Consider the following 27,200-nt stretch of genomic DNA (forward strand, 5'->3'; position numbering starts at 1 on the left):
AACCTAATCCAAACGCAAAACCAAGCCCAGTTGGCAAAAGGGTCTTTCTTCTGGTAAGGCTCCAATGAACCATAGTAGAATATCAGAGATTTAACTGATTGATAAGCAATCTGTAGACACTAGGTTGGCATGGTCCCCTAAAGCCATGGTCAAAGGCAATTTTTGTGACTAATTAGCCATGGGACTGTGAAAACAGCCTAAGGCCAGTACTGTTTTTACAAAGGTGATGAATTCACGTGTAGAACATGGAAAACAGAAATTGTTCAGCATCATTTGGAAGTAAATATATACTCCTTCAGCTAAAGTAGAAAGCTTTACTCAAAGGAGATCTTGTAGGGTCTAGACAGATGGCTTAGCAGTTAAAAGCACTTGCTGCTCTTGCAGAGAACACAGGTTTAATTCCCAGCACCCACATGGCAGCTTACAACCATCTGCAACTCCAGTCCTATGGCGCCCTCTTCTGGCCTCTACGGGCACTGCATGCACATAGTGCACATACCCCATGCAGGCAAACACTCATACACATAAAGTTTTAATTTCTTTTAAATGAGTAAAAGGGAAGTTTTGTAAGAGTCCAGTGGGCAGGATGACAGCCATCCTGTCATTGTCAGTCATCGCTAAGCATAATCAGGAAAAACCAATTCACAAATGAAATTTAGACTGTGAAGGTTGGTATCTAACATTAGGAAATGACTCTAACATCTAAAAGTCGAGAAACTACTTAGAAAACCAATTAGCCTGTGGTTCTGTGTCACATAACACTTGGAATGTGGCTCGTGAGAGGAAGGAATAGGCTCTGTTGTAATTAATTTAAAACCTAATTTAAAATTCATTTTTGGTTCGGTTGTGTAAAAAGCTCTGTAAGTAGGCTCAAACAATTTGCATGTATGTTTCAAGTGCAAAGTCTATGAACTTTAATATAGATGTTTTATATTTACTTAAATTTGGCTCTGCTGACAGAGCAAAATAAGTCTGAAATTCTTTTTGTTGTTATTGTTTTGTTTTTGTTTTTTGAGACAGGGTTTCTCTCTGTATAGCTCTGGCTATCCTGGAACTCACTTTATAAACCAGGATGGCCGCAAACTCTCAGAGACCTGCCTGCTTCTGTCTCCCAGATGCTAGGATTAAAGGTGTGCACCACCATGTCCAGAAAGTCTACAATTTTTATGTGTCAGAAAGAAATGTAAAATACTTCCTGTTCTGATTTTATATATTAAAAGGGTAATATTTTAGATATTTCTGTTGGGTAAGATGACTGAAAAGCTTTAACAAATGGGGAAGGATTTCTGCGGGTGTAGCCAGCCACAAGGCTTTTATAGAAAAGGTGCTTAGTTGTGTGTTTATGAGTCAGTAATGCATGTGGTCATATTTGTCCACAAGTGAGTGATTAGAATATTCTTGCATCTTCTTATTTACATATAAAACATATATGTAAGACACAGATATCTATCTTGCCTTCTCTGTGCAAGCTAGCACCACATTCTGCCACTCCAACATGGCTTCTACTGCAGTGTTTTATACACAGTGTATCAGTGAGATCCTGTTGATTTACTTAGTGATATTTTAAAAATAATTTTGATTGGATATAGTTGTGTGTGTGTGTGTGTGTGTGTGTGTATATACATGCAGATACCTGTGCATGCAGATCACATGTACATGCATGTGAGTGCAGGTGCCCTTGGAAGCAAGAGGCACTGGCTCCCTGGGAGCTGGACTTAGCTGGTGATGAGCTGCCTGACAGGGGGATGTTGGGAACTGAACCTGGGTCCTCTGCAAGAGCAGGAAGTGCTCTAACCGCTGAGCCATCTCTCCTTGTCGATTTGATTAACTGTAGATTTTAATGTTACATTTTTTGATGTTGGGGACTGAGCCACGGCTTTGTACACTCCAAGCACATGGTGTGTGACTCAGCTATACCCCTAGTCACTGTCATCTTTAAAAGTCACATCTACATAGGAGGAGCTTGAGAAACTGTACAAACCTTCATTAGCAAAGTGGGTTGTCATGTATGCCAACTCGACCTTAGGGCAGAGTTACCCCCTGCACCTGGAGACTGTTGGGGCCATGTGAGCTATGAGGAAAACAGGCTTGACACTCAGGGACAAAGCCAAGCTGGCAGGCACTCACGTGGCTTCCTGTTGGGTCCCCTCTCCTTCCAGTAGCTCTCGCCAGCCACTCTCCTGCACCCTCAGCTGCCCCTGCTCTCGGCTACACACAGTCTTGCTTGATACAGTTCTTCCCTCTGCCATGCCAAAGCATCCTTCCCTTCAAAGGCCATTTAAAACTCTCACAGTACCACGAAGCGGCCTCTTCCCAAATGAAAGGCTGACAGTGATTTTCCCCATCTGACCATATCCTGGGATGAAAGAATCAGGGGACTCCCAAGTCAGAAGGGAGTATGAATTGTCAGAACTGAACCCGGGTCCTCTGCAAGAGCAGCAAGTGCTCTAACCGCTGAGCCGTCTCTCCTTGTCGATTTGATTAACAAATCGGGATTTACCGAGGGGGCTGTAATACTGCCTAGCCACGCCCCCATTGCAGCCTTCATCCTCACCTGGCTTCCTCTAAGTCCGTCTGCTTGAATGATCCTAATTAAGTAGTGTTCTGAGAGTGACCAGGAAGCCGTAGTGTAAATGTCACGTAGACAGCTACCACTGAAGAACACCTACTTCAAAAGTGAGCCTCTCCAGTTTGTCAGTTCACTCTGACCACTGAGAATATTCACCGCGGCACAGATACAAAGTTTCCAGTTGTGTTTACTTTTGGTATTAGTTGCACATAGGCCTTCCTTCTTCTTGTGGTAACTGATTACACAACAGACATTACTAGGTACCTATGACTCTGTGGCCATCTGACGTTGACAAGGTTAGGCCTGGCAGACCAAGTTGCTAATAGCTTCTAAAGTTTCCTCCGATAAAGGAACAGAGGCAGTGATGGAAACCTGGCCCTGCAGGATGGTATGTGGCGGGCATGAAAAGACAAACATCGGCTTTCAGACAGTTGCCCACCTGGAACCCTCTGGAAAGCTTAATGCTGTCCCTACAGGGGAAAGCACAGTGGAATATGCCCAACTAGAGGACCAAACTACACCCACCAATATAATAAAAGCACTTGACAAGATCATCTCCAACATGTTTGTTAAGAGTGGTGTCTTCAGGGTTTTTCCTGATGCTGTATGTGCACGTGTGCATGTGTATGTGTGTGTGTGTGTGTGTGTGTGTGTGTGTGTGAGACACATGCACCATACTTCATTTTCCTGGGAGGTTGTTATATAAAAAGTTGTTATATAGCCAAGATGCATAGATGCCCTCAAATTCTCTCAAGGTAAACCAGAAGGCTAAATAGCATCATGAAATGCTTATTCAATATTTAAATAGTCTAAGGTTCTCCATCTTTGTTTGTTTGGTTACTCAATAACATATAAAATTTGTGTTATTTATATTTATAACAAAACTTGTTTTATTACTCAATAACAAATACAATTTATATTTTATATGTTATTGAGTAACAAAACAAACAAATAAATAAACAAAACCTTTCGTCATTGCAAATCCTGGAAATAACCACACATAGTTTAGATGTGAAATACCCCGCCCCCAGGCCCCAGGCTCATGGGTTTGAGCGCTTGGTCCTTAGAACTTTTTACCCAGGAGCCCTAGCTAGAAGGAGGAGATCACTATTGGCAAGCCTTGAAGGTGAGACCCCTTCTGCTTTGGGTCTGAGCTCTCTGCTGCATGGTTGGTGTCATGTCTGTAGCTGCCAATGGACGATTTCATGACTCACTGTCTCCCTGCCTCCCCTGCACCCCGAATCCCCCACCAGCCACCATGTCTTCACTGATGTAGGCTCTTCCTTCTCTATGGTAAACTCTCATAAGTAGCTTCTCCTCTAGATATATGGTATAATGCAGGAGGTGAGAGAGTTGGGGTTGAACACAGCTGATACAAGGTCCCTGTTGGGTTAGTTCAATAATTCAACCTATTATTACTAAGAAACAACACCACCATCACCTTTTGCCTTCAATACATCTTATTTAAAGAATATATTTTCTGTTTAAAGTATCATTTCACAAAACTCTTCAGAAAATTTTTTCTGTTTTTTTTTTCCCCCTGAGGCAGGGTCTCTATGTCACTTAGACTGACCTCAATCTTGTCATCCTCCTGCCTCTGCCTCCTGTGTACTGAGATTACAGGCATGTGCCATCACATCCAGCTAGTCATAGCTTTTTTTAAAAAAAAGAAAGATTGAGCTACTCGGCCTTTTAATTATACTCTTTAATGTGTGTAGTGTATATGTGTGTTTACGTGTGTGTGTGTGTGTGTGTGTGAGTGAGTGTATGTGGAGTCCTAAGGTTGACACTGAACGTCTCCCTCTCACTCCACCTTGTGTGTGAGCCAGGGTCTCTCAGTGAACCCGGAACTCATTGCATCGAGTGTGTCTAGTCAGCGTGCACTGTCGTTTGCACGCTGGGATCACAGGCAGATCACCACACTATGTGAGCTTGTCCCATGGGTTCTGGCCACAATCATACATTGAAAAAAAAAATCATGTTAATATAAAATATAGGCTGGGCCCAGGGAAGACACAACCCTGACAGTTCTGCTGCCTCAAACAAGAGCCTTGTATCTGCTCCCTCTCCTCTCCCACCGTCACCCTGCTCTGAGTCCCTGTCATCCTTCTCGTGAGCCAGCCTGGCCATTGATTCTCCTCTGTGCCAAGCCTCAGAAAGAGACTAGGAATGAGGCCAAGCTGATCTGTGTTTAAAAACCACGTGGACTGCCCGGTGACTTCAGGATGGACTGGATAAAGCAGGATCATCAGTGCTCATAACCGGACCAAGCATCCCTGTCTCTGGTCCTGTCCCTGTCCCTGGAACTCCCTAAACTTGGCAGCTTCTTGCCGCCAGCGCCTGGTCATACACTCTCCTCTGCCCTGAAGTCTTCTTCAGCTTCACTTGTCACAGCTTTTATTACGTGTCCCTCACTCTTGAGAAGATAAGCCACGCCTTCCTCCGAACACTCGTCAGGCCAGTGAGTGTCCCTGCGTCCCAGCAAAGGCCTACCACAGGCAGGACATTTCTTTAAGCAGAAATGTTTTCTCTCTACAAATTCTCCATCTCTCCTCTTTCATCGAAGTGGTCTGATTGTGAAGCCCACAGAAGGCAGGAGCTGGGCCTGCTGCTTCTTGGGGACCACACGTGCAAGGAATAGGAAAGGAACGATCGCTCAGGCACGTGCGGTTTGCATGGACGCTTGGGACACATGCGCCTTACCCACTGATAAAATCGCTGGGTTCAGAATTTATCTGGTTTTTCTACGAAGGCAATCAGTTTCTCCAGGTAACCAGAGCAGACAGCGTCCTCCACATGGGAAAGAGGCTTTGATCAGTCAGTAAAGAATTAGATTAGTTCAGTGAGCGCTCTCTCCAAGCCTGGTTTTCTTCCAATTTGGCCAAAGCGGCTGAAAGGTTTGGGAGTAAATTAAATCCATGGATTATAAATGACATGTAGGAAAAGTTAATATTTTCACAGAGAACTGTTCTTGGTGGTGCCAGCTCATTGGAAAACAAACACAAAGACTGATCTCAGAAATACTCTTTCAAGTTGGGTGATTGTGATACGCATAAAGAATTCAGTCCAGCCGGGCGGTGGTGGCGCACGCCTTTAATCCCAGCACTTGGGAGGCAGAGGCAGGCCGATTTCTGAGTTCGAGGCCAGCCTGGTCTACAGAGTGAGTTCCAGGACAGCCAAGGCTATACAGAGAAACCCTGTCTTGAGAAAAACCAAATCCAAAAAACAAACAACAACAACAAAAAGAATTCAGTCCAACTTCACTTTGACTTTTATAGAAGCAGTATTCTACGAGCACAATGATAAAATTTAGCTTGTCGAATCCACGCAGAGAAATCTGGTGGGGGCGACTCCATGCCTGAGTTTGGATGCTGAGTTTCTGCCTAGAGCATGAGACAGGAAGAACCACAGAGACGAAGCGACGGTGCCACCCAGGGGTGACAAGAACACTGCTCTTCACTGTGAACCTCTCATGCTCATTCACAGGATTATCCCCGTTTAGCAGACCACTGAGGAGAACCAGCCCCAGATAACATGGCCAGGGAGCAGAGAACTGATGTCCGTGCGTCAGTGTAGACAAACTTGGGCAAAGCACGATTAGACTCCAACCATGCCACTGTTGCTAGAATGGAAGTATGCAGAGAAGCTACCTGGAGAGGGTCGGGAAGCCATAACCCTGGAGGTGACCTTTGAACTCGTGTGAGAGAAGGTCCGAAATGCTCATGTTCCAGGTCTGCCGTGCTGGCTCTGGAACCATGGCCCACACTGACGCCACAATCCTGTCCTAGCCACCTTGGTGGCTTTAGGTGGGCTTGGCAGCACATACCTGTAACCTCAGCACTTGGAGAGTGAGCAAGGAGTGGGGCTACATGGTATGGGGCTATCTCAAAGTAACAACAGTGACAACAAGGGCAGCAAGAACACTAACAATGACAATAACAATGGATACGACAACAATAATGGCAACAACAACGACAATGAAACAACAATGGCAACAATAACAATGGAAACAACAACAACGACAATGACAATGGAGACAACAACAATAATGGCAACAACAACAATGACAATGAAACAACAAAGGCAACAATAACAATGGAAACAACAATGACAATGACAATAACAATAATGGCAATAACAACAATGACAATGAAACAACAATGGCAACACTAACAATGGAAACAACAACAATGACAATGACAATGGAGACAACAACAATAATGGCAACAATGACAATGAAACAACAATGGCAACAATAACAATGGAAACAACAACGACAATGACAATAACAACGGAGACAACAACAATAATGGCAACAACAACAATGACGATGAAACAACAATGGCAACAATAACAATGGAAACAACAACAATGACAATAACAATAGAGACAACAACAATAATGGCAACAACAATGACAATGAAACAACAATGGCAACAATAACAATGGAAACAACAACAATGACAATGACAATAACAATGGAGACAACAACAATAATGGCAACAACAACAATGACAATGAAACAACAATGACAACACTAACAATGGAAGCAACAACAATGACAATGACAATAACAATGGAAACAACAACAACAATGGCAACAACAACAATAACAATGGCAATAACAATGGCAATAACAGTAATGACAACAACAATTAACAACAACAAAACCCCAAACAAACCAATAAAAAGCGACACCTGAACAACAACCACACCGAGTCAGAATGTCGAAGAGAGGTATTCCATCTTGTTCCTTCTTTAGATGGTTTACTTTCTGAGGTTCTAGAAACTTCTCTCTAACAAAATATCCCCAATGGAAAGTCTGTATTTACTTGCTAATAGGTCATGAATTCATTGGGAGGTTAGTGTGAATCCCTGTAAACAAGTATTGATTCAGTAAACAAATAATAACAGCTCCTGTTCAGCAGTTACCACAAAGAACACCAAACTCTTCGTAGTAAACATTAACTCATTTAATTATTTATGCATCATTTTATAGCTATATTTATAATTGTATCGTACATATAAGACATAAATATCACATATTTGTAAGGATATAAAACGCACATTACTTAGACTTTTAATATTATAGTATTTAAATTCTAAAGAAACCTAGTAAATTCTTTCCACGGTTTATCTTACAGTGAAAACTAATAGACATAGCTGGGGAGTCGAGGGTTTGCCTGGCGTGGGCAAGGCCCCGGGTTTGATCGAAAAGAACGGCCGAGCAGCCAAAAGATCGAAAGATAAAAAAGAACGAGAGAAAAAGATCATGCACACAACTCGCCCTTCTGGAGAAAGACACAAGATTCAGCAGCAGCTCAGAATCCAGACCGAGAGCTCAAGGCCCGGGGTTTGGTCTCCAGCACTGAAAGGGAGAAGCCAGGCCTCTGGGTGGGTCCGGGTCCCTGTGCAACAGAACACAACGCAAAACCTGCTTGTGTAACTGGCCTTGCTTGTTCTCGCCACGTGACCCCTTGTTCTCGCCACGTGATCCCTTGTTCTCACCACGTGACCCCTTGTTCTCACCACGTGACCCCCTTGTTCTCGCCACGTGACCCCTTGTTCTCGCCACGTGACCCCCTTGTTCTCGCCACGTGATCCCCTTGTTCTCGCCACGTGATCCCCTTGTTCTCGCCACGTGATCCCTTGTTCTCACCACGTGACCCCTTGTTCTCACCACGTGACCCCCTTGTTCTCGCCACGTGGCCCCCTTGTTCTCGCCACGTGACCCCCTTGTTCTCGCCACGTGATCCCCTTGTTCTCGCCACGTGATCCCCTTGTTCTCGCCACGTGATCCCTTGTTCTCACCACGTGACCCCCTTGTTCTCGCCACGTGACCCCCTTGTTCTCGCCACGTGACCCCCTTGTTCTCGCCACGTGACCCCCTTGTTCTCACATGGCCATTCGAGGAATAAGGTCAGCAGGTCAGCAGGTCAGCAGGTCATTGGTCTCGGGACCCTCGGGACACTTTTATTCTCCTGGCCCAGGGAGTGACAGTGTCTTAGTCACTCCCTATAGCAAAAGCCTTGTCTGGCAGGACAATATGGCATTAATGAGCCCCGTGGGCCAGTTCGAGGGCTGCTCTTCTGTGACTGAGGGACCCAGGAGAATTGTTCATTGTGTCCTTCGTTGTTAGAGGACACACACTTCATGAGCTGTTCTCTCTTCGCCCGAGATCATTTCTTAATCAGAAAATTACATCTAGCTTTTCATCTTAACTGCTTTGTTATTTATTTATTTATTTATGTGTTTGCATGCTCACATTCACACGTGCACACCGATGGCTCACGTATGGAGGTCCAGGACAAGTTGTGGAAGCTTTATTTATTCTTTTCATAGGTCCTTGGGATCAAACTCGGGTTGTCTGGTGAGAAGGCTCAGATATATCACAGAACTGATGTGACATGACATGATATGAAAGGAGTAGAACGAGGACTGCTTTGGAATGGGAGGGATCAGTGGAGGAGGACAGGGAGGGGCATGGGGGTGACTCTCGTGATACACACACACACACACACACACACACACACACACAGGCCCGCGCGCACAGACATGCACATAATGCTGACTAAAGCCAACCTGGGTTTATTTCATCTTATGCTTCCGGGTTACACTCCATCACAGAGGGAAGCCAAGCAGGAACCTGAAGGCAGAGACCAGGGAGGGACCAGGACTGCTTCCTGGCCTTTTCTCTACCACATGCTCAGCCTGCTTTTTTACCCAGCCCAGGACTACTGCCCACAGCTCAGAGACAGCACCGCCCACAGCTCAGAGACAGCACCGCCCACAGTGGGCTGGGCCTCGCATAGCAATCATCAACCAAGGAAATGGCCACCAGGCAATCTGGTGGAGGCAATCATTCCACTGAGGGTCTTTCTTCTCAGGTCTGTCTCAGATTGCGTGAGGGTGACAAACACTAACCAGCACAGGGGGGAGTATGGCCGGGTACATAATCTACCTGAGTGAAAATGCTTTTACGAAACCCATTATGCTGTGCAGTGAGCATAGAGTAATTAGAAAGACTGAGTAAAGCCGGGCGTGGTGGCTCACGCCTTTAATCCCAATCACGCCTTTAATCCCAACACTTGGGAGGCAGAGGCAGGCGGATTTCTGAGTTCAAGGCCAGCCTGGTCTACAAAGTGAGTTCCAGGACAGCCAGGGCTACACAGAGAAACCTTGTCTTGAAAAAACAAAAAAACAAAACAAAACAAAAAAAAAGAAATATCAACAACAAGGAACTAAGAACTTAAAAATGTGATAAAGAAGAATACACAAAAGTATACACAAAGAAAGACTGAGTAAGGACCTGATGTGTGGTGTGAGCGCGCGTTCACATGAGAAGCGCGCAGGGGTGGGGGTGGGGTGGGGGCACTGAGCACACCAAGAGGCAAGTAAACCCATACCCTCAGTGTGTGGCTAGAAGCTCATTAGAAAAATAACAGGTTAATTTTAGAGGTTCTGAAATGGAAAGGATACTCTGGGGAAGACCATCCTGACATTCAATTTCTAGGCTTCATTCTTAGAGGAGATTTATTTAAAAAAAAAAAATCTGATCTTCAGAAAGTACAATTTGAAAAGGAAACATTACAACACACACACACACACACACACACACACACACACACACACACACGAGTAATTGGCCTTCTAGTAGAGGTTCGTAATTGCCTCCAATTCAGGGATCATCGGCTCTGCTCCCTCTGAACCCCTTTTTCTCAGATTCAGAGTTTTAATACTTGCCGTTGCTGTAATACAGCTCTTCACACTTTCAACACTCATCCTTCTGGAGATTGACCATGGTTTATGAAATTGAGTGGGGACCCAATGCTGAGCAAGGACATGATTTATATCTCAAAGTCTCTGGAATGCCAGGAGTTTTCTTAATTGCCATATTTCAAGTTGTAGGGACAAGAAGGAACAAACAAAAACAAAAAGGCATCTTCAGACCAAGAGACCGAGAGGCTGCTGGAGACAGCCCTGTTGAGATTTACTGTTAGACATGTAGTCGTTACTTCATTGTTTATAGACACATACATACACGTGCATTTACATATATACATGTATTATTTCACATATACATATATACATGGAATATTAATGCATGTATATGCATACGCATATGTATATAAACAAACGATTCTGATAGCCTGTGCAGGGTGAGTTTTTCTCTTATTCCAGTTACAGAACAGCAAGCCCCGCCAGGAAGCTGTCTGCATAGGTCTAAGATTCCATCTCCTTTTGATCAGTAAAGTTCAACACCCGCTGCACTAAACCTCTTTCCGCTGAGCATTCACAGAGTTGCAGGAAGAGCTGACACATACAAGGTTTACACAGTGTTATTTTTCAGTGGGAATGTTAAAACCACTTCATATTCAAAAGCAAGAGACAAAGGGCCAGGTTTGTTCTATTTTCATAAGGAAGAAGAAACAACCATGTGGGGTCACACAATCCACACCAGAGATACACACACACACCACATTACACACCATAAATACACACATACCACACACACACTCCATACTATAAATACATACAAACTGCACACACACACACACACACACACACACAGATACAGAGAACAAACACAAGAACTTACCCAGAAGTAGAATCATTTGATTGATTTATCTCTTAACCAGCAAAACACTTTATTGACGACCACGCCCTGCCTACATAAATACAACGTTCAAATGGAATTTTACTAAAGTGTCATACTAGTTAATCTAACACCCTGTCCTTCCCTTGGCTGCCAAAATACATATTTACCTGCTTGAAACTAAACCCAAAGAGGTCAGGCTAGTGTGTCTGATGCTCCGGCAAGAAGTCTCAGATGTGGATTTAATCATACATGGTCTTCCATGGTCTCAGCGGCTCTTGTGTGATTGACTGAGAAATCCTGGGCTTTCAAAGCTGTGCTGAACTATTTCACACTCTGTCATTGATTAAGAACGACAGAAGCCTTCCGAGTTGTTTATCAAATTAAGGTTGATAAACAGCACTCCACGAAGCTCTGGACACCTTCCGGAAGAAAGATCTCAACTTCCTTAAATTGACACGTCAACAAACTCTTACAGCGTTCGCCAAAATGGTATGGGTTTGGCTTAAACTTCCATCTGCAGCTCAGCAAATGACAGCACCGTAGAAAGGAATCAAACCAAATCAGACTCGTTACAGAGTTGACGGGCTGGTAGAATAAAAACTTCCCCTGTTCAGCATCTGGAATTATGGGTGACTAACAGTGTAAATGTTTGTGCGTGTGTGCGCCGAGAAAGAGAGAACGTTGATTATTGTAGATTATAGGTGAGTGGTGGGATATGAAGGTTAACTTACAGAAATATGTAATTTACTTTGTCTCCTGGTGATGCATGCCCATGTGCACACAGCCCTTGTATCCCCAAGACACAAGGAAGAGGAGCAGAACCACTCGAAACGAAAGGGTAACTTAACTGCCTTTGAATTTGTCCCGTGGGCAAGCATTTTCCTAAGCATGGCAGCATGCTGTGTGTACCCCATGATCCCAGATGCTGGGAGAATCAGGGAGAAGGAACTGTGGGAAATAAGACCAGCCTGGGGGGGAGGGGGGAGGGGGTGGGGGTGGGGCCTGGGCGGAGAGAGATGCTGAAACTTGGAACAAACCGGACTCAGAATGCCACAGAGTAAGAAACAAAACATGGATGTGGAACTTGGTGATTTCAGGAATCAGAAAGCAGAGGCAGGAGGATTGCCACTAGTTCAAGGTCAGCATCGTCTATGTAGTCATAGACGTAAGACAGTCGGTGAGGGCTATATAGCAAGACCCTGATGAAACAAAGGAAGAATATGAAAAGAAAGGTGGGGGGATGGGAGGTGGGAGGGGGTAGGGACCACACATACACAATCAAAAGGAAGCTGACAAGTCTCTTCTTCCTATTGCCGTAGTGTAAACAGTGCCTGTCTGAAAGCTTCTACATCTAGGAAAAGCTAAGCAAGCATTCCTTCACGATCTAAGGCAAAACAAACAAACAAACAAACAAAAACAAAACAAAAAAACACGTACATTGCTTCTCCTTTAGCTATCCTGGCAGGAGAAGTATTTCAAAGTGTTCTTACAAAGCCAGCCCGTAAACACCAGGCTTCCTTCCAAAGGTCCTCTGAAGTGAAGAATGTAAAAAATATACAAAGCTAGCATCAACAGCCTATCGGAACACATTCTCCAAAATGATGTTCCCTAAATCCTGCTTGCCACCGCTGTCTTTGGGCCACGCGGCACCTTTCCCCGGGGTTCTGAAAGTCAAAGGGACTTCTGCGTGAATATACCTAAATCCAGGTGTGCTGCATCTGTGGTGTTCCAGAAATAATGCATGTCTGCACTGTCAGTGAGTAATAAAGAGGAATTGAATAGTTTGCCACGAATGTCTCACACTATGAGATAGCAAGACACATTGGTGGTGTAGAACCTGCCTTAGTGTTTCCATTGCCCTGAAGAGATACCGTGACCAAGGCAACTCTTACGAGGGACAACATTTAATTGGGGCTGTTTTAAAGAGAGATTCAGTGTAATATCATCAAGATGGGAAGCAAGGCAGTGTCCAGGCAGGCATGGGGTTGGAGGAACTGAGAGTTCTACATCTTGTTCTAAAGGCAAACAAGAAGGCTGTCTTCCAGGCAACTAGGAGGAGGGCTTCAAAGCCTACCCCCACAGTGACACACTTCCTCTAACAAGGCCACACCTCCTAAGAGAGCCACTCCCTGGCCAAGCATATTCAAACCACTACAATACTCAAGAAGAACTCATGGTCCAATAGGAAGAAGTTTTACAGAACAAGTATGGAAAAGTAAGGAGCCGGTGTTCCTATAGAAAAGGAAACTCCCATTGTTCTTCCAGTCTTCCTGAGATGCTACATTTTAGCCCTGGTAACTGGGCTGGAGATATGGCTCAGTGGTTAAGGCCACGGGCTGCTCTCCCAGCAGACTCAGGTGTGATTATCAGTATCCTCCTAAGTAGGATCACAATCATCTGTAATTCCAGTTTCAGGTGATCTGACGCCCTCTTCTGGCATCCTTCAGTACTGCGTGCATACAGTTTGTGTGTGTGTGTGTGTGTGTGTGTGTGTGTGTGTGTGTACACACACAGGCAAACATAAACAGACAAAATAAAAATAAGCAATTTGCCAGGCAGTGGTTGCGCACACTTTTGATCCTGTCACTTGGGAGACAGAGGCAGGTGGGTTTCTGAGTTCAAGGCCAGTCTGATCTACAGAGTGAGTTCCAGGATAGCCAGGGCTATACAGAGAAACTCCGTCTGAAAAAAAGCAATCAATCAACCAACCAACCAACCAACAGAGCAATTCTAAGAGAGAAAGGAAGATGGGGGGAGAGAAAGAGAGGGGGGGAACTATCTTCTTATTTATATAGCCCACCACTCCAGGATAAAGTAATATGTTTTAAATATTAATTAATATTAATAAATCTAAACTACTGAATGGGATCTGTAAAGTAAGAGAAAACTGAGGTTAAATTAAGGACTGTCTTGCTCCATCAATGTCAGCCCCACATTCTGAAGAAGTTTTAGATTTCAGAAAAGAAAGCTAATAAAGTCAGAAAAAAACTATCTCATTTATTAAAAGTCAAACTTACCTTTGATCTACTTAAGTGACAAATGCCAACTTACATTGCAATTTAAATTTTTTTTAAATTATTATTATTTTTTATTTTGTGTGTAGGGGTGTTTTGCCTACATATCTGGCTATGCACCACTTGCATGCCTGGAGCCCACAGAGGCCAGAAGAAGATGTCAGATCCCCTGGAACTGGAGTTACAGATGGTAAGTCACCAAGTGGTGCTGGGAACGGAACCCGGGTCCTCTGAAAGAGCAGCCAGTTAATTCCCTTAACCACCAAGCCATCTCTCCCAACCTACGTTGCATTTTAAAAGTCTTAATCAGAGGTAAGTATTTAACTAAGACCATTATTCATACAAATCTGGCCTGAAATGTTACAAAATGCATCTTCATGATGCCACATGAATATCTCCTCAGACAGACATTCTACACAGGAAGAACTAAATGTCCTCACCCCTATCCAGTCAATGGAAGAAGAGGCCAGTTTGGTCATAACCAGTTCATTAACACGGGGAAGGTACCCATAGCTGATGATTGGCCCTGGGGACTAACGTGTACAGAGGATACTCTAACAGGACAGAGAACAGCTCCCACCAAAGTTCCTCGTTCCTCAGCAACTCCAGCTCATGTCTGAGCCCAGCTCACACTGAACACTACAGAAGGCTGAAAAAATGTAGATACCACTATTACGATGTTCGGGGCATGTGTAACCTCTCTGTCACTTAAACTGTTCCCTAAAGTAAATGAATGAGTCGAAGGTGTTTAAATGTCTTGAAACAGACATCTCTCTTCAAGGGTATTTATTATCGTTCAAAGTATCCAAACACTGGCACCTTTCTCAAATATTCTGGGCTGACCCCAACATGGCAAATTATTCAGGTCACGTCTCTTTGCTATCTATTGCTGTTCGCTTGCCAGAAGGGCATTTCGATTCCTTTTTATTTATTTTTTTTAAGATTTCTTTATTTTATTTGTAGGAGTATTTTTTCGAATGTATAACTGTGCATTATGTGGGCCCCGTGCCCAGGGCCGGTAGTGGGAACATCTCCTCCTCTAAATACTAATGACAGTTAGGAGCTTGCAACTGGTTTCTAAACGGAAATACAGCCTAGCAGAATCAGTAATGTGGCCAAACGACCAATTCTAAAAGAAGTTAAAAGCATACATGCATTTACACTTAATCCATTTAATTCAATTTACTTTAACTGGAGATTTGTCTATGTATGTATTTATGTATGTATCTATCTATCTATCTACCTATCATCTATGTACCTATCTATCTATGATCTATGTATCTATGTATCTATCTATCTATACATCTATGTATGTATGTATCTATCCATGTATCTGTCTGTCTGTCTGTCTGACTATCTGCAAACATATCAGTATCAATGCTGGATCTATCTATCTATCTATCTATCTATCTATCTATCTATCTATCTATCTATCTATCTATCCATCCATCCATCCATCAATGCTGGAGCTCCAATCCAGGGTCTCATGAATGCCAGGCAAGCACTGCACTCTAAGATGCACTGGCAGCCCTGGAGCCAGCCACGTACCATACTTGCACACACCTTTCAGAGTAGGAACAAATAAACACAAAAGAAGTAATCTTGTTACACATGTACATGTGTTTGATGTGAAGATGAGGGTGGGGGTGGGGACTGCCCTGTAGTATTTGAAAAACACATGACAAACACTTGCAGATTCTTAGTTTGGAGCCTTCAAAGAGGCTCAGCCTAAAGAGAAGGTTCTCTGCAGCAAGAAAAGAAAAAAGGTATGTGCGTGAATGCATGCACATAGGCGTGAGAGAGAGAGAGAGAGGGAGGGAGGGAGGGAGAGAGAGAGAGAGAGAGAGAGAGAGAGAGAGAGAGAGAGAGAGAGAGAGAGAGAGAGAGAAACTATATACACTTAAGCACACAGGGAGAACGGGGTGTGCCAGAGGCTAAGAACTGGCAGAAAGTATTAAGCAATAAAAATTTAAATAGCTATAAAACACCAAGTTCCCAACAGTGCTCTTGATCCTTTGGTCCTTTTGGCAAATATGAAAAACAACACAGGGGCTGGAGAGACCACCAGGCGGTTAAGAGCACCGGCTGCTCTTCCAGAGGTCCAGGCTTAGATTCCCAGCCCCCACACGGCAGTTCCACAATCTTCCTGAGTTCCAGGGGATTCACCCTCTTCTGCCCTCCACAGGCACCAGGCACAGAAGTGATGCACATTTATGTAGACAAAACACTCATATAGTTTTTTAAATAAACAAAACACTCTGATCAGGGTTGGGGAATGGGTGGATGACATCTACTGGCCTCTTGGTTTGAACCAACAAATCACTTTCTCCAGTTTCAATGTTTTTTTTTCCCCCCCAAGTTTACCAAATGTGGATACTATATATCCCACGGGGTTGTTGGAAGGAACAAAGAACAGTCATTTGGCCTCTTTTGCCCAAGGTAGTCTCAGAAGACAGCATCCCTGTGTCACCATTAGCTTTCACTCTCAAAAGTGTCCCAGTTTGGATGAATAATTATGTGACTGCCTTATATATAAGTCATTGAGCCTGGCATTCAACCCAGAACGGCCGTGCCTGTTAGCCTAGGGCTGCCAGGGCCTGGCTTACCTTGACTTAATGAAGTGTGTGCCTTAAATTCTAAACAAACAAATAACGATAACTATGGTATAAACTGAGAACCTGGCACCAGTTGTGTTCAGTAAGGACGAGACTGCTACAAAGCATCATGGGAGGAAGGATTTTATGGTAAACTCAAGGGCAAGCACAGCTCTGTTCCTGCCCAGAACAGGGAGAGAAAGTAGGAGACTGATCTTGGCCAGAAGTATGGAGAGAGTACAAGAAAGAGAAGCAGGTGGGGTGGGGGTGGGTGGGTGCAAGAGAGATCACAGGGCTACAAGGACGCGAAAAGCTGGGGGGTGGGGGGAGGGATTAGCCTAGTGGCTAGAAAGAATTAGGCTGGGGTGTGGTAAGAAAGCTGGGAAGAGCCAGAATGCCAGCGTTGCACTGTAGCAGGCACGTGTGTATCTGAGAGGGCCTGGAGGCCGGCGGCGTGCACTTTGGTACACTAGCAGGCAAGTACCATTTGTCCCACGTTTCTTTTGGACCTGACAACTACCACCTCCAATCTGTCTCAACAACAAAGCCAGCAATAGATCCCTTGCTGCTGGAGAACATGGATGCTGGCATAGGGTATTGTTTCTCATTAGGCTTCTGCGGACCTGACCCTGTGGCCTCCGAGGGTACGCCATCACCAAAGAGTTATGAGCTACAGGGACATGCAGCCTCCCTCTGCTGAACACAGACAATAGTGCTTGGTCATTCCTCCTCCGAAAGGATCAAAAGTTGGGATGCAGCTTAGTGGTGGAGCACAGGTTCCACTTTTAAGGGGCCCTGAATTCTAACCTCAGTGCACACACACACACACCATAGGCACCCCAAAATGTGTCTGTACTTGAACTGTGCCTATCATTAGGTTCAGGCAACTCTATTAATATTAATTTTCCACATCTTTACTCTGATTCTATAAAAGGTCTTCCTCTTGGAGCCTTTGAGGCTCACCTGCCGTATATCTAAGCACCAATGGTAAGTGCAGCTTCAGGGCTGCTGGGATTACAACCGTGAGACACCAACCTCAATGGATATTGTCCCTTATCAACAGAATTAACTCGCTGCACCTTGGGACCCTGACCCTGGTTCTGCCAAGGTCTGCAGATTTCCTTAGAACAACCTTAGCCGTGCCGGGGCACACCCCAATCTCTATGCAAAGAGATCATTCATGGTGTGGGGAGTTCTAAGGCCCTGAAAGATTTAGTGAACATAAAGATGTCCTCCGTGGGCAGCAAGGACTGGCTAGATCCCGAGGGAAGGGCGTGCACTGCCCCAGAAGGAGCCAGGTGACTGGGAATAAATACACTCTACTCCTCTCCTTGGGCCAGTGGTCCCTGGAGTCCTAGGGTGTTCGGCAGCACAAGGAAGCCATTTAGACTTTTCAGACTACGGTGAAGCCCACACACTCACTCTCTCTGTGTAAACTCTCCTCCCCTGCGAGGGAGCTTGAAGCTAGCCATTCCAAACTCCTTCTGGAGCTATGCGAGAGGCCAAAGCAACTTCCTGCCACAGAGTCACTCCCAAGCCAACTCCACGGAGCTCCACATTTAAGGAAAGCAGAGGGATTTGATAGTGGTTGAGATAAAAAAAAAAGGGGGGGTGTTGGGGGGGAGGGGGAGAGGGTGGGGGAGGGGAGGGGTAGGAGATGGTAGGGGTAAAGTTTAAAAGTAAATCCAAATAAAAAATTTTAAATTTAAATTGTCATCTCTCCTTAGACTTTTCTTGCCCAGGGGTGAAGTAAGTGTTGACTATTCATAAAATAATCCACTGAGGATGCCAACGTGAAGGGAAGAAAATGATCTAGGCCACGTTTTAAGTTTAGGTTCAGAAGGCAGAGGAGGCCCAGAGCACATCTGTATTACCTTAGCATTTATTAAACATTCACAGTGTGTTAGATGTCCCAAGTGCTGCCCCGAACACCCCATGCCCATGAGGTACCGACTACTTCTATTTGCTTTTTTCACAGACGAGGAAACAGTCACTGGCTAACCCTCGGCCACACAGGCACAGGCCCTAGAAGATTGGCAGCAAGCCCCTCTGGCTCTGTGACGCGTGGTGAGGACCTGCCAGATTATGGGGTGGAGGTGGGAGCAGCCTGGGATGTGGGAACAAGCCACCAAACTACAGAAGACAGAGAGGAAAAGAGGAGAGAAGGCAGTTGTGCAGAGGAGGGGGCCACAGAAGATACGGCCCCAAGGGAGATGGGTATCGGTATTTGATATTAGAAAACCAAAGAATACTCCCAGTGAGGCTGAGAAGACAGTAGGGCCGCTGGGGCCCCAGACACCAGGGACAGCAGATGATCAGCCCAGGAAGGTCTGGATACAGCGGAAGGAACACCAGGACACTTGTCCAAGAAAGTTAGGGAAAAAGCTGCTTGGTGAGTCTGTATAAGAGGAAGTGACATTTCCAGACATCAGGCTACTGCAAGCCCTCGGTTCATTCAAACCGAAGGGCAGCCCGACAGGATGGGTGTGGTGTGTGTGGTGTCACGAAAAAAAAAAAAAGTGAGGCCACCAAGTAGAGCCTAATTCATCTCACCAGGCAGCGACCAGTTTGCTTAATTGGCTTGTTAATTCTTCTGATGAGACAAAGAATTATTTATATATATATATATATATAAAATGACAATTTGCCCCACAACGAGCCTTTTCTCTATCAAATGGAAACTTTAACCCATAAAACTTTATGACGTCATCTTTCCCTTTACTACTTACTGCCCAGCAAAGTAGTCAGCTGTAGCTGCAAAGTTTGTTTTATTGATTTTTAATTGCTGCACTTGTGTAAATAAGTACTGCCATATAATTAGGGGGCTGGTTCTCCATTCAGGTATGTGGGCGGGCACTCCGCTTTCCAACCTGGGAAACTGAGCATGCGCAGGCACGCGGTTAGCCGCTTGCCCTGCGGTACAGCCTTTCAGCCAAGGTTACACTCGTTGGCGGAGCCCTGAGGCTTCTGTTTTCTACTTTGTATTTTGTACAGACAGATTCCCCTCTCTGTTTGCTACTGGGAACAAGTAAAACTCAAGAGATGAGAACTATGCCAGACTGGGCGCAGGTAAGGGTTCTAACAAGCTCCAAGGGGAGAGGCAGCTAGTGCAGTTCCCTTTCCTCTTTTAAGAAAGGGGTATAAAGCATCCAGACCTGCCCCACCCCCAGGAACACCTGGACAATTACCACCTTCACTCTCTTGAAATAAAGGAATTGGGGCACACACTCGGGGCTCTGTCGGAACCGTCTCGTCCACATACCCCACAGCCTGGCGTACAGCAGGGTACTCAGTAAGTCTTTGCTGAATGAACTAGGAGGATTGGAAATTATGTCCCAGATACTCTCAAAGTTGAGATGAACAACAATTTTGAATCATTTCTTGGTGTGGAGATGCAGGGGGGAGGGGAAGTAAGGAGTTTACAGGTGAAACAGTTACCTCTCCTGCCTTTGAAGACAGATAAGAGGAGAGGAATTTAAGGAAATCCCTCCAGGTATCCTACAGCATAAGGCAAAAGCCGATGCAAAGAAGCAGGCTGTGGCGTAGGCAAACAACGCTTAAAATCCACATCCTGATGTCACACTTGTGAGCGGGGTAGTTTGTTGTTTGTTTTGCTTTTTTCCATTGAGATAAACTGCTCTCTAGAGTGTCCAGTCTGTCAAATAATCTTCATTAATCAGAGGGTCACCAGACAAAGGCAGCTTCGGCGGTGAGTATGGAGGATCCAGAAATGAACCCAAGTTAAAAGATTTATGGCTTCAACAAAGCAGCAGCATCGCTCCGAATGGCCTTCCACTTGCACAGAGACACTCCAGACGAGCCCCCTCGTGCACAGTGGGGCTCCCTGAGCTGAGGAAAATGGCTACTGTGGAGATCATCCAGAGATGCAACCCCAAAATATCTTTGGGCAGGTACTTCAGCCTTCTCAAAACAATCCAGCCCAAGTTTGCCTGCCTAGGTTTGTTTACATAAAAAGGATTTTTGGCTACAGGTCATTGGTGGAGGGTATGTTCCGCACCTCTCAGAATTCCAGGTAGGTTAATTAGTATACACTCAATAAAAATAATTTTTAGGAACAAATTTTTAATTCGAAATAGTCAAGAGTATCTATAAGCTCTGTCAGTCTTTTGGCACAAAATCAGCACAAAAGCAGATGCATCAATAAGACTGTTTTTAAAGTGCAGAAAAATACAAGGCATTCCCTGAACAGCTAAAGGCCTCATTCTGATTTTTAACCCAGACAGGGACTGGCTTAGAGGTTGCCTTTTTGAAATATCGACTTGCTAACAATTTTCACATAGCTCTGAAATGCAACTTCAGAACCATGCTATTTTTGTCGCCTAATGAACCATCTGGGTCAGAACCATACTTGTTTACATATCAGAAGCATGCTTGTGCTAGAGCAGCTGAGATCTCTAGAAACTGGAAGGGATAAATAGCATTCTGGACATCACCCCCAGGGACCAGGGATAGATCAAATGGATCTGCAGATGGGTCTATGCCTAACAAAGATGACTCTTAGGTTTTGGACTTCCAAGTAGCTTTCCCTCTTCAGACAATACCCTAATAAGACAATTACAAAGTGCTCTCTACCTTGCCACACCCCTTCGGTTAAACTGCACTTTACAAAATATTTAGATGAAGCCAGAACACCGCAAATAAATACCAAACACCAGGCAGGCCATATCTCTGGATACAGAGTGGGGGGGAAATCTACTATAATTCTATTGCAGCCTTCAAAGTTGAACAGGGGTAGTTGAGACACTGACGTTTTTTGATTTTCACAGCAGAGGGAGGGAGGGAGGGAGGGAGGGAGGAAGGGAGGGAGGGAGGGAGAGAGAGAGAGAGAGAGAGAGAGAGAGAGAGAGAGAGAGAGAGAGAGAGAGAGAGAGAGAGAGAGAAACTTCCTCAGCTCACAAACATATGTGTCCAGTTGAGATCTGATTTCCCCAACCTTAGCAGCATCCAGAAAACAAAACCGACAAAAAGCATATTTTCTCTTACTCACCGTTACTCCAGGATTTCAGTAAATATTTGATACTGATTTCAAAGAAGCCGGAATCCTGCTGGCTGGCCATGTCTGCCGCATACAAAGAAGCTCCTCCGACTGGAAGCTGCTGTTGGAAAAGCAGGTAGCGGGCGTGGAGATGTGCCTGTCACAGGTTAGTGATGTAAGCGAGGGTCAGAAGCAAACGGACGCTCATTTAAAGGACACTGGGAGAGGGATGCTCAGCGTCTCCTCCTCTTCTTCCTCCTCCTCCTCGGGGGACAAGACTGGCTTCTTATTTGCTGGGTGCTGATCTCCCTTGCAAGCCTTCAGAGGCAGAGGCCTCAGCCGCTTTCATTTCAGAGCTGACATAAGCAACAGCAATGCGGCCGCCCACATGCTCAGCCACAGCCAGGTATGGTAGCAGAGTCCCCACCTGCACGGTGAGCTGCTGTGCCCTGCTCCCGGGTGGACGGATGTCTGGGCCTCCTGGCCGCTCACCCAGCTGTCCCCCCCACCCCCACCCCCCGCTGAGGGATGGACTGAAGCCCCGCCCCAGCCCCTGCCTTTCACAACCTGAGCTCCCACCCAGCCTCCACCTCCACCTCCCTGCTCCCGGACGAGGAATTTGCCAGCTGCCTGAGGCTCCTCGGTGCAGAAAGGTTGGCAGGCAGCGGCCCCGGGTGTGCTCAGGCTGCGATTTTCCCCTTGTGTCTGTCTCTGAGAACACTCAACTGCGGCACTCTGCGGTAAGCCAGCTGCACCCTTGCATTTGGAAGCAGCGGCGTTTGGGGAGGGTGTGTGTGTGTGTGTGTGTGTGTGTGTGTGTGTGTGTGTGTGTGGTGGGGTGATCCGTGAGCCTCGCTGCAACTGAGAAGCCAGACGTCCGCTTGGCCTTTCCTTCCCTCTCTGTGACGTGCAGACAGGGATCCGCATTTTGTGCAATACAGGCTTTTTGAGGGGCACCCTAGCCCCAATGCCTGAAGGGAAGGTACACATGCTTGCCTGGCGAGCACCCAGATTCCACCATGGACCCGGTTTCTTCGTGTTGTCATTTCTAAGAGCCACACAGACCAATGCACCGTATTTCATAAGCATGAAGAAGCTAGGATGCAAAGGCATTGGGTGCCTGCCTTCTCCTTCGTTAATTCTTGGTATCATGTGTCCTGATTTCAGTCGGCTTTGTTTTACACAACTCTTACGCCTCGTGGAGGGATTAAATAAGAGAACTGTATTTTAATAACGACAGGCAGCACCCTGAAGTTTGACCAGCCATCTCGAAAGCCACTCATTTATGAAACCCCACATTTATGATCTGATGGTGAGTGTCCAATAGAATGAATTATAATATAGTAATTATTTAACCGCCCCCTAAGCATGCAAATGTGCAAATTCCATCCTCCAACCAACACACAAACACGACTTCTTAGTTCCTCTCCTAATTCATTCGAGAAACAGAATAGGACAGTATACTTTTTATTTATTTAATTTTTTAGCTAAGAACTTTAAAAACCAAACCAAATGCTGCTTCCAAAAATGTCCTAGTTTACCTGCCTTTGTTTGTTTGTTTTTGTTTGTTTTTGTTTTTGTTTTTTTCCCAGACAGGATTTCTCTGTATAACCCTGGCTATCTTGGAACTCACGCTGTAGACCAGGCTGGCCTTGAACTCCCCCTGCCTCTGCCTCCCAAGTGCTGGGATTAAAGGCAGCGCCACCACTGCCCGGCACCTGCACATTTTCAAATGCAGATTCACTACAGGATACACTCCAACACTCAATCCCAACTGTCCGGGAAGGGTTTCGGCTTCCTGAAATCCTTCATTAGACTGAGGTCTCTAATTCATATGCACACTTCAGTGATGAGATCATTTTCTTTTATCAGCTGTACTGAGAATGTATGAGGTCTATGTAAAAGATGACTGGAAGGCTTTCCTTCAAAAATACCCATTAATAACCCAGTTGGCACTCCCCCACCGTACATGGCACTGAAAGAGCAGGCCACAGGAGTACTGAGAAAAATGTTCCATCAGCTCTCCCGAGGTCCTGCCGGCACCAGTGAGCTTCACTAGCTTTGACGCCTAAGGGAAATTAACACCTTTGCTAAACTTTGGATCCTCATTTATATAGTGGGCATACTCAATACACCCATTTATACGATAGGCATAATCAAGGCACCCATTCACACAGTGGGTGTATCATTGCACCCGTTTACATGGTGGGCAAAATCAAGGCACCATCTCCTTGCACAAAGCACACTCGCATTTTGTTACATACTGAACCAATTTATTATTTTACTCATTGCTTTTATTATACAGAACTCACTTTTTTTTTCCTGAGGTAACTCCATTTTAAATCCATTTCTGTCCTATAGAAGGTATTTTGCTTTTGAACACCAATAGTAATTATTGGGGAAAGCAGGTTGGAGATGGTGTGATAAGCAAACAAGCTATTCTATATCATCACTATAAATATTTGTTTGTTTGTTTGTTTTTGAGACAGGGTCTCTCTATGTCTCCTTGGCTGTCCTGGAACTCATTATGTAGACCACCTGCCTCTACCTACTAAGAGATGGCCAGAGGAGAGACAGAGACAGGCAGAAACAGAGAGATAAAAACAGGAGACAAAGAGAGAAAGGAGACAGAAAAAGAGATAGAGGAGAGAGAGTGTGTGGAGAGAGAGACAGCTGAGATTATAGGTGTGCACCACCACACCCAGCCATGGCTATGTAAACTTTTTACATCTTATTTGGGACTTGAGAAAGGGCTCCTCTGTTCTTCAGAAGGACCCAGGTCCAGTACCTAGCACCCCCAAACCGTCAGTAACTCCAATTCCAGGGGTGCAGTACCTTCTTCTGGCCTCCAAAGATACTGCATGCATGGTGCACAGATACACATGCGGGCAAAACATTCATATACATAAAGTAGAAATGAATAAATCCTTTAGAAAAATCCCAACAGATTTTTAAAAAGTTGTCAGTGACACTAGTCAAGAGTTTCCACTCATATATATTTCAAAGGAAACAACGATAAAGACTTAAAGCTAGTTAGGTGAAAAGATAGCATTGAGTTTTCCCTGAAAAGAGTGAATTCGCTGTTCTGTATCAGGAAGCTTTTCTTTTAGTAAGTGGACACACATCCTAAACAGAAGGGGCCTTTGCTCTGCTCGGAGGCTGGCCAATCACAGGGACAAGACCAGCTTCTTTTGTCGGTTTCTCTTGGGGAGGGGTTCATTTTTTAAAAAGAACTGTAGGCACCTAAGCCACTTTGAAGTAGAACAATAAAATCAGAATGTGTCCCTGGCTTGCTCCCTGACCGCCACGGTTATTTAAGACGACCTATAGCTATCTCGGTTCTCACGTCCCTAAAAGTCCCCAGCTGTCTCTGGAGACTAGACAGCCGGCAGACGCTGGGGGCTGACGGAAAGATAAGAGGGGGAATGGAAGGCAGCCAGAAATGGTATCAAAGAGTAGCATGTGTGTGTGCGCATGTGTGTCTGTGTCACAGAGAGACGGAGACAGAGGAGAGAGAGAGACAGAGGCAGAAACAGAGGAGAGAGGGGAAGAGACAGAGAGACAGAGGCAGAGAAGAAAGACAGAGGATAGAGAGGGAGACAGAGACAGAGGACAGAGGGAGACAGAGACAGGAGAGAGGGAGACAGAGGACAGAGGGAGACAGAGACAGGAGAGAGGGAGACAGAGACAGAGGAGAAAGGCAGAAACAGAGGCAGAGAAAAAGACAGAGAAAGCGACAGAGGAGAGAGAGGCAGAGAGAGACAGAGATGGACAGGAGAGACAGAGACAGGCAGAAACAGAGAGCTAGAAACAGAGGAGAGAGAGAGGAGACAGAGGAAGAGAAAGAGGAGAGAGAGTGTATGGAGAGAGAGAGATAGAAAGTACCCTGAGACAGGGGCTAGCAATTGATGAGAGCATCTATATTTATGGAATATAAATTCTGTGTTAAAATACACATTTTAAAATCATATTTAACCCTCACTTCAAACCTGCCAGATGAGGGCTATGAGTGGTCCCCTTCCTAGATGAGGAATTGAGGTTTAAAAAAATATAAGGTGAAAGTCACATAGCTAATAAAATGTATGCCTAGCTCATTTAGTCACTCATTGTTAAATCATTATCATCACCACCACCACCACCATCACCACCACCACCACCACCACCACCACCACCATCACCACCACCACCACCACCATCACCACCACCACCACCATCACCACCACCACCACCACCACCATCACCACCACCATCACCACCACCACCACCATCACCACCACCACCATCACCACCACCACCACCATCACCACCACCACCATCACCACCACCACCACCACCACCACCACCACCATCACCACCACCACCACCACCACCACCACCATCATTATCATCACCACCACCACCACCACCACCACCACCACCACCACCATCACCACCACCACCATCACCACCACCACCACCACCATCATTATCATCACCACCACCACCACCACCATCACCACCACCACCACCACCATCATTATCATCACCACCACCACCACCACCATCACCACCACCACCACCACCACCATCATCATTACCATCAATTCCATCACTTTTAGTTGCAAATCAGATGAGAGTCAACTTCCCCGACAGCTGACAGCCTATTTACTGCCCACCTCCCTGGTTTTTTCCTGGATGAAGAATTGTTCCCTGGGGCTCTGCAGTACCCTGAGGAGTCTAGAGAACGATGCCACTATTTTTCACAAGTAATCTGATTCACTGTGCAGGTTGTGTCTCTCCAGGGATTCCTGACCCAGAGCGGAGGTTGGACGGCTGCTGAGGAAAACCCAGCCAGATGCTGTTCTCTATCTGAAGGGTAAACGGGCTCTTCCTACCCTACTGTGGGATGGAACCAGCTGAGGACGCAGTCCAGGGGACAGTGCGTGCATTTTATGATCAAGTCACAAGGTCTGGGCAAGTGTGAGTACAGAAGGAACCAGTTCTCCGAGAAGGGGGTGATGGACATGTTCCCAGCACCCCACATGAGGTTGGTAGAGGGTGCTTGAACTGAATCTCAGAATGGACGCCATTTGCCCTTCCCGCCCCCACCCCCATTCCTGTCTGCTTCTCTCTCCCTTCTCAAGAAGAGCTGTGCCTCCCTGCTGTTCATGCCTACTGAGGGTCATCTGCTACCTCTAGGGGAGGATGTGCATCAGAAGCACAATCAGGGCCACCAAGATGGCCCTGTGGGTAAAGGTGACTGCCACCAAGCCCGATGAGTTTGATCCCTGGGGCCCACGTGGCGGAAGAGAGAACCAAGTCTGTCTTCTGACTTTCACACATGAACCGTGGCATCCATTTGCACATAGGCACTCAGACAGACAGACAGTCAGACAAACAGACATACCTACACACACACACAAACACACACACACACACACAAATAAAT

The 27,200-nt window shown here is 45.6% G+C and overlaps 1 protein-coding gene across 2 annotated transcripts in view; it reads right to left on the reverse strand.

Moving 5' to 3' along the window:
* The window catches only part of Fry (FRY microtubule binding protein), a 393,490-nt gene that overhangs the window by 219,516 nt on the left and 146,774 nt on the right, over positions 1-27,200 (reverse strand). Inside the window, exon 1 of one of the 2 annotated variants that reach the window (XM_052168888.1) lies at positions 21,785-22,221. The exons of the other annotated variant lie outside the window; for it this stretch is intronic. Within the exon in view, the coding sequence (XP_052024848.1) occupies positions 21,785-21,854 (70 nt within the window). The 5' untranslated portion in view covers positions 21,855-22,221. Of the gene's footprint in view, positions 1-21,784; positions 22,222-27,200 lie in introns of those variants that run through there. 2 annotated transcript variants of the gene reach the window in all.

Source organism: Apodemus sylvaticus, chromosome 22, assembly GCF_947179515.1.
Source record: "Apodemus sylvaticus chromosome 22, mApoSyl1.1, whole genome shotgun sequence".
Classification (NCBI taxonomy): Eukaryota; Metazoa; Chordata; class Mammalia; order Rodentia; family Muridae; genus Apodemus; species Apodemus sylvaticus.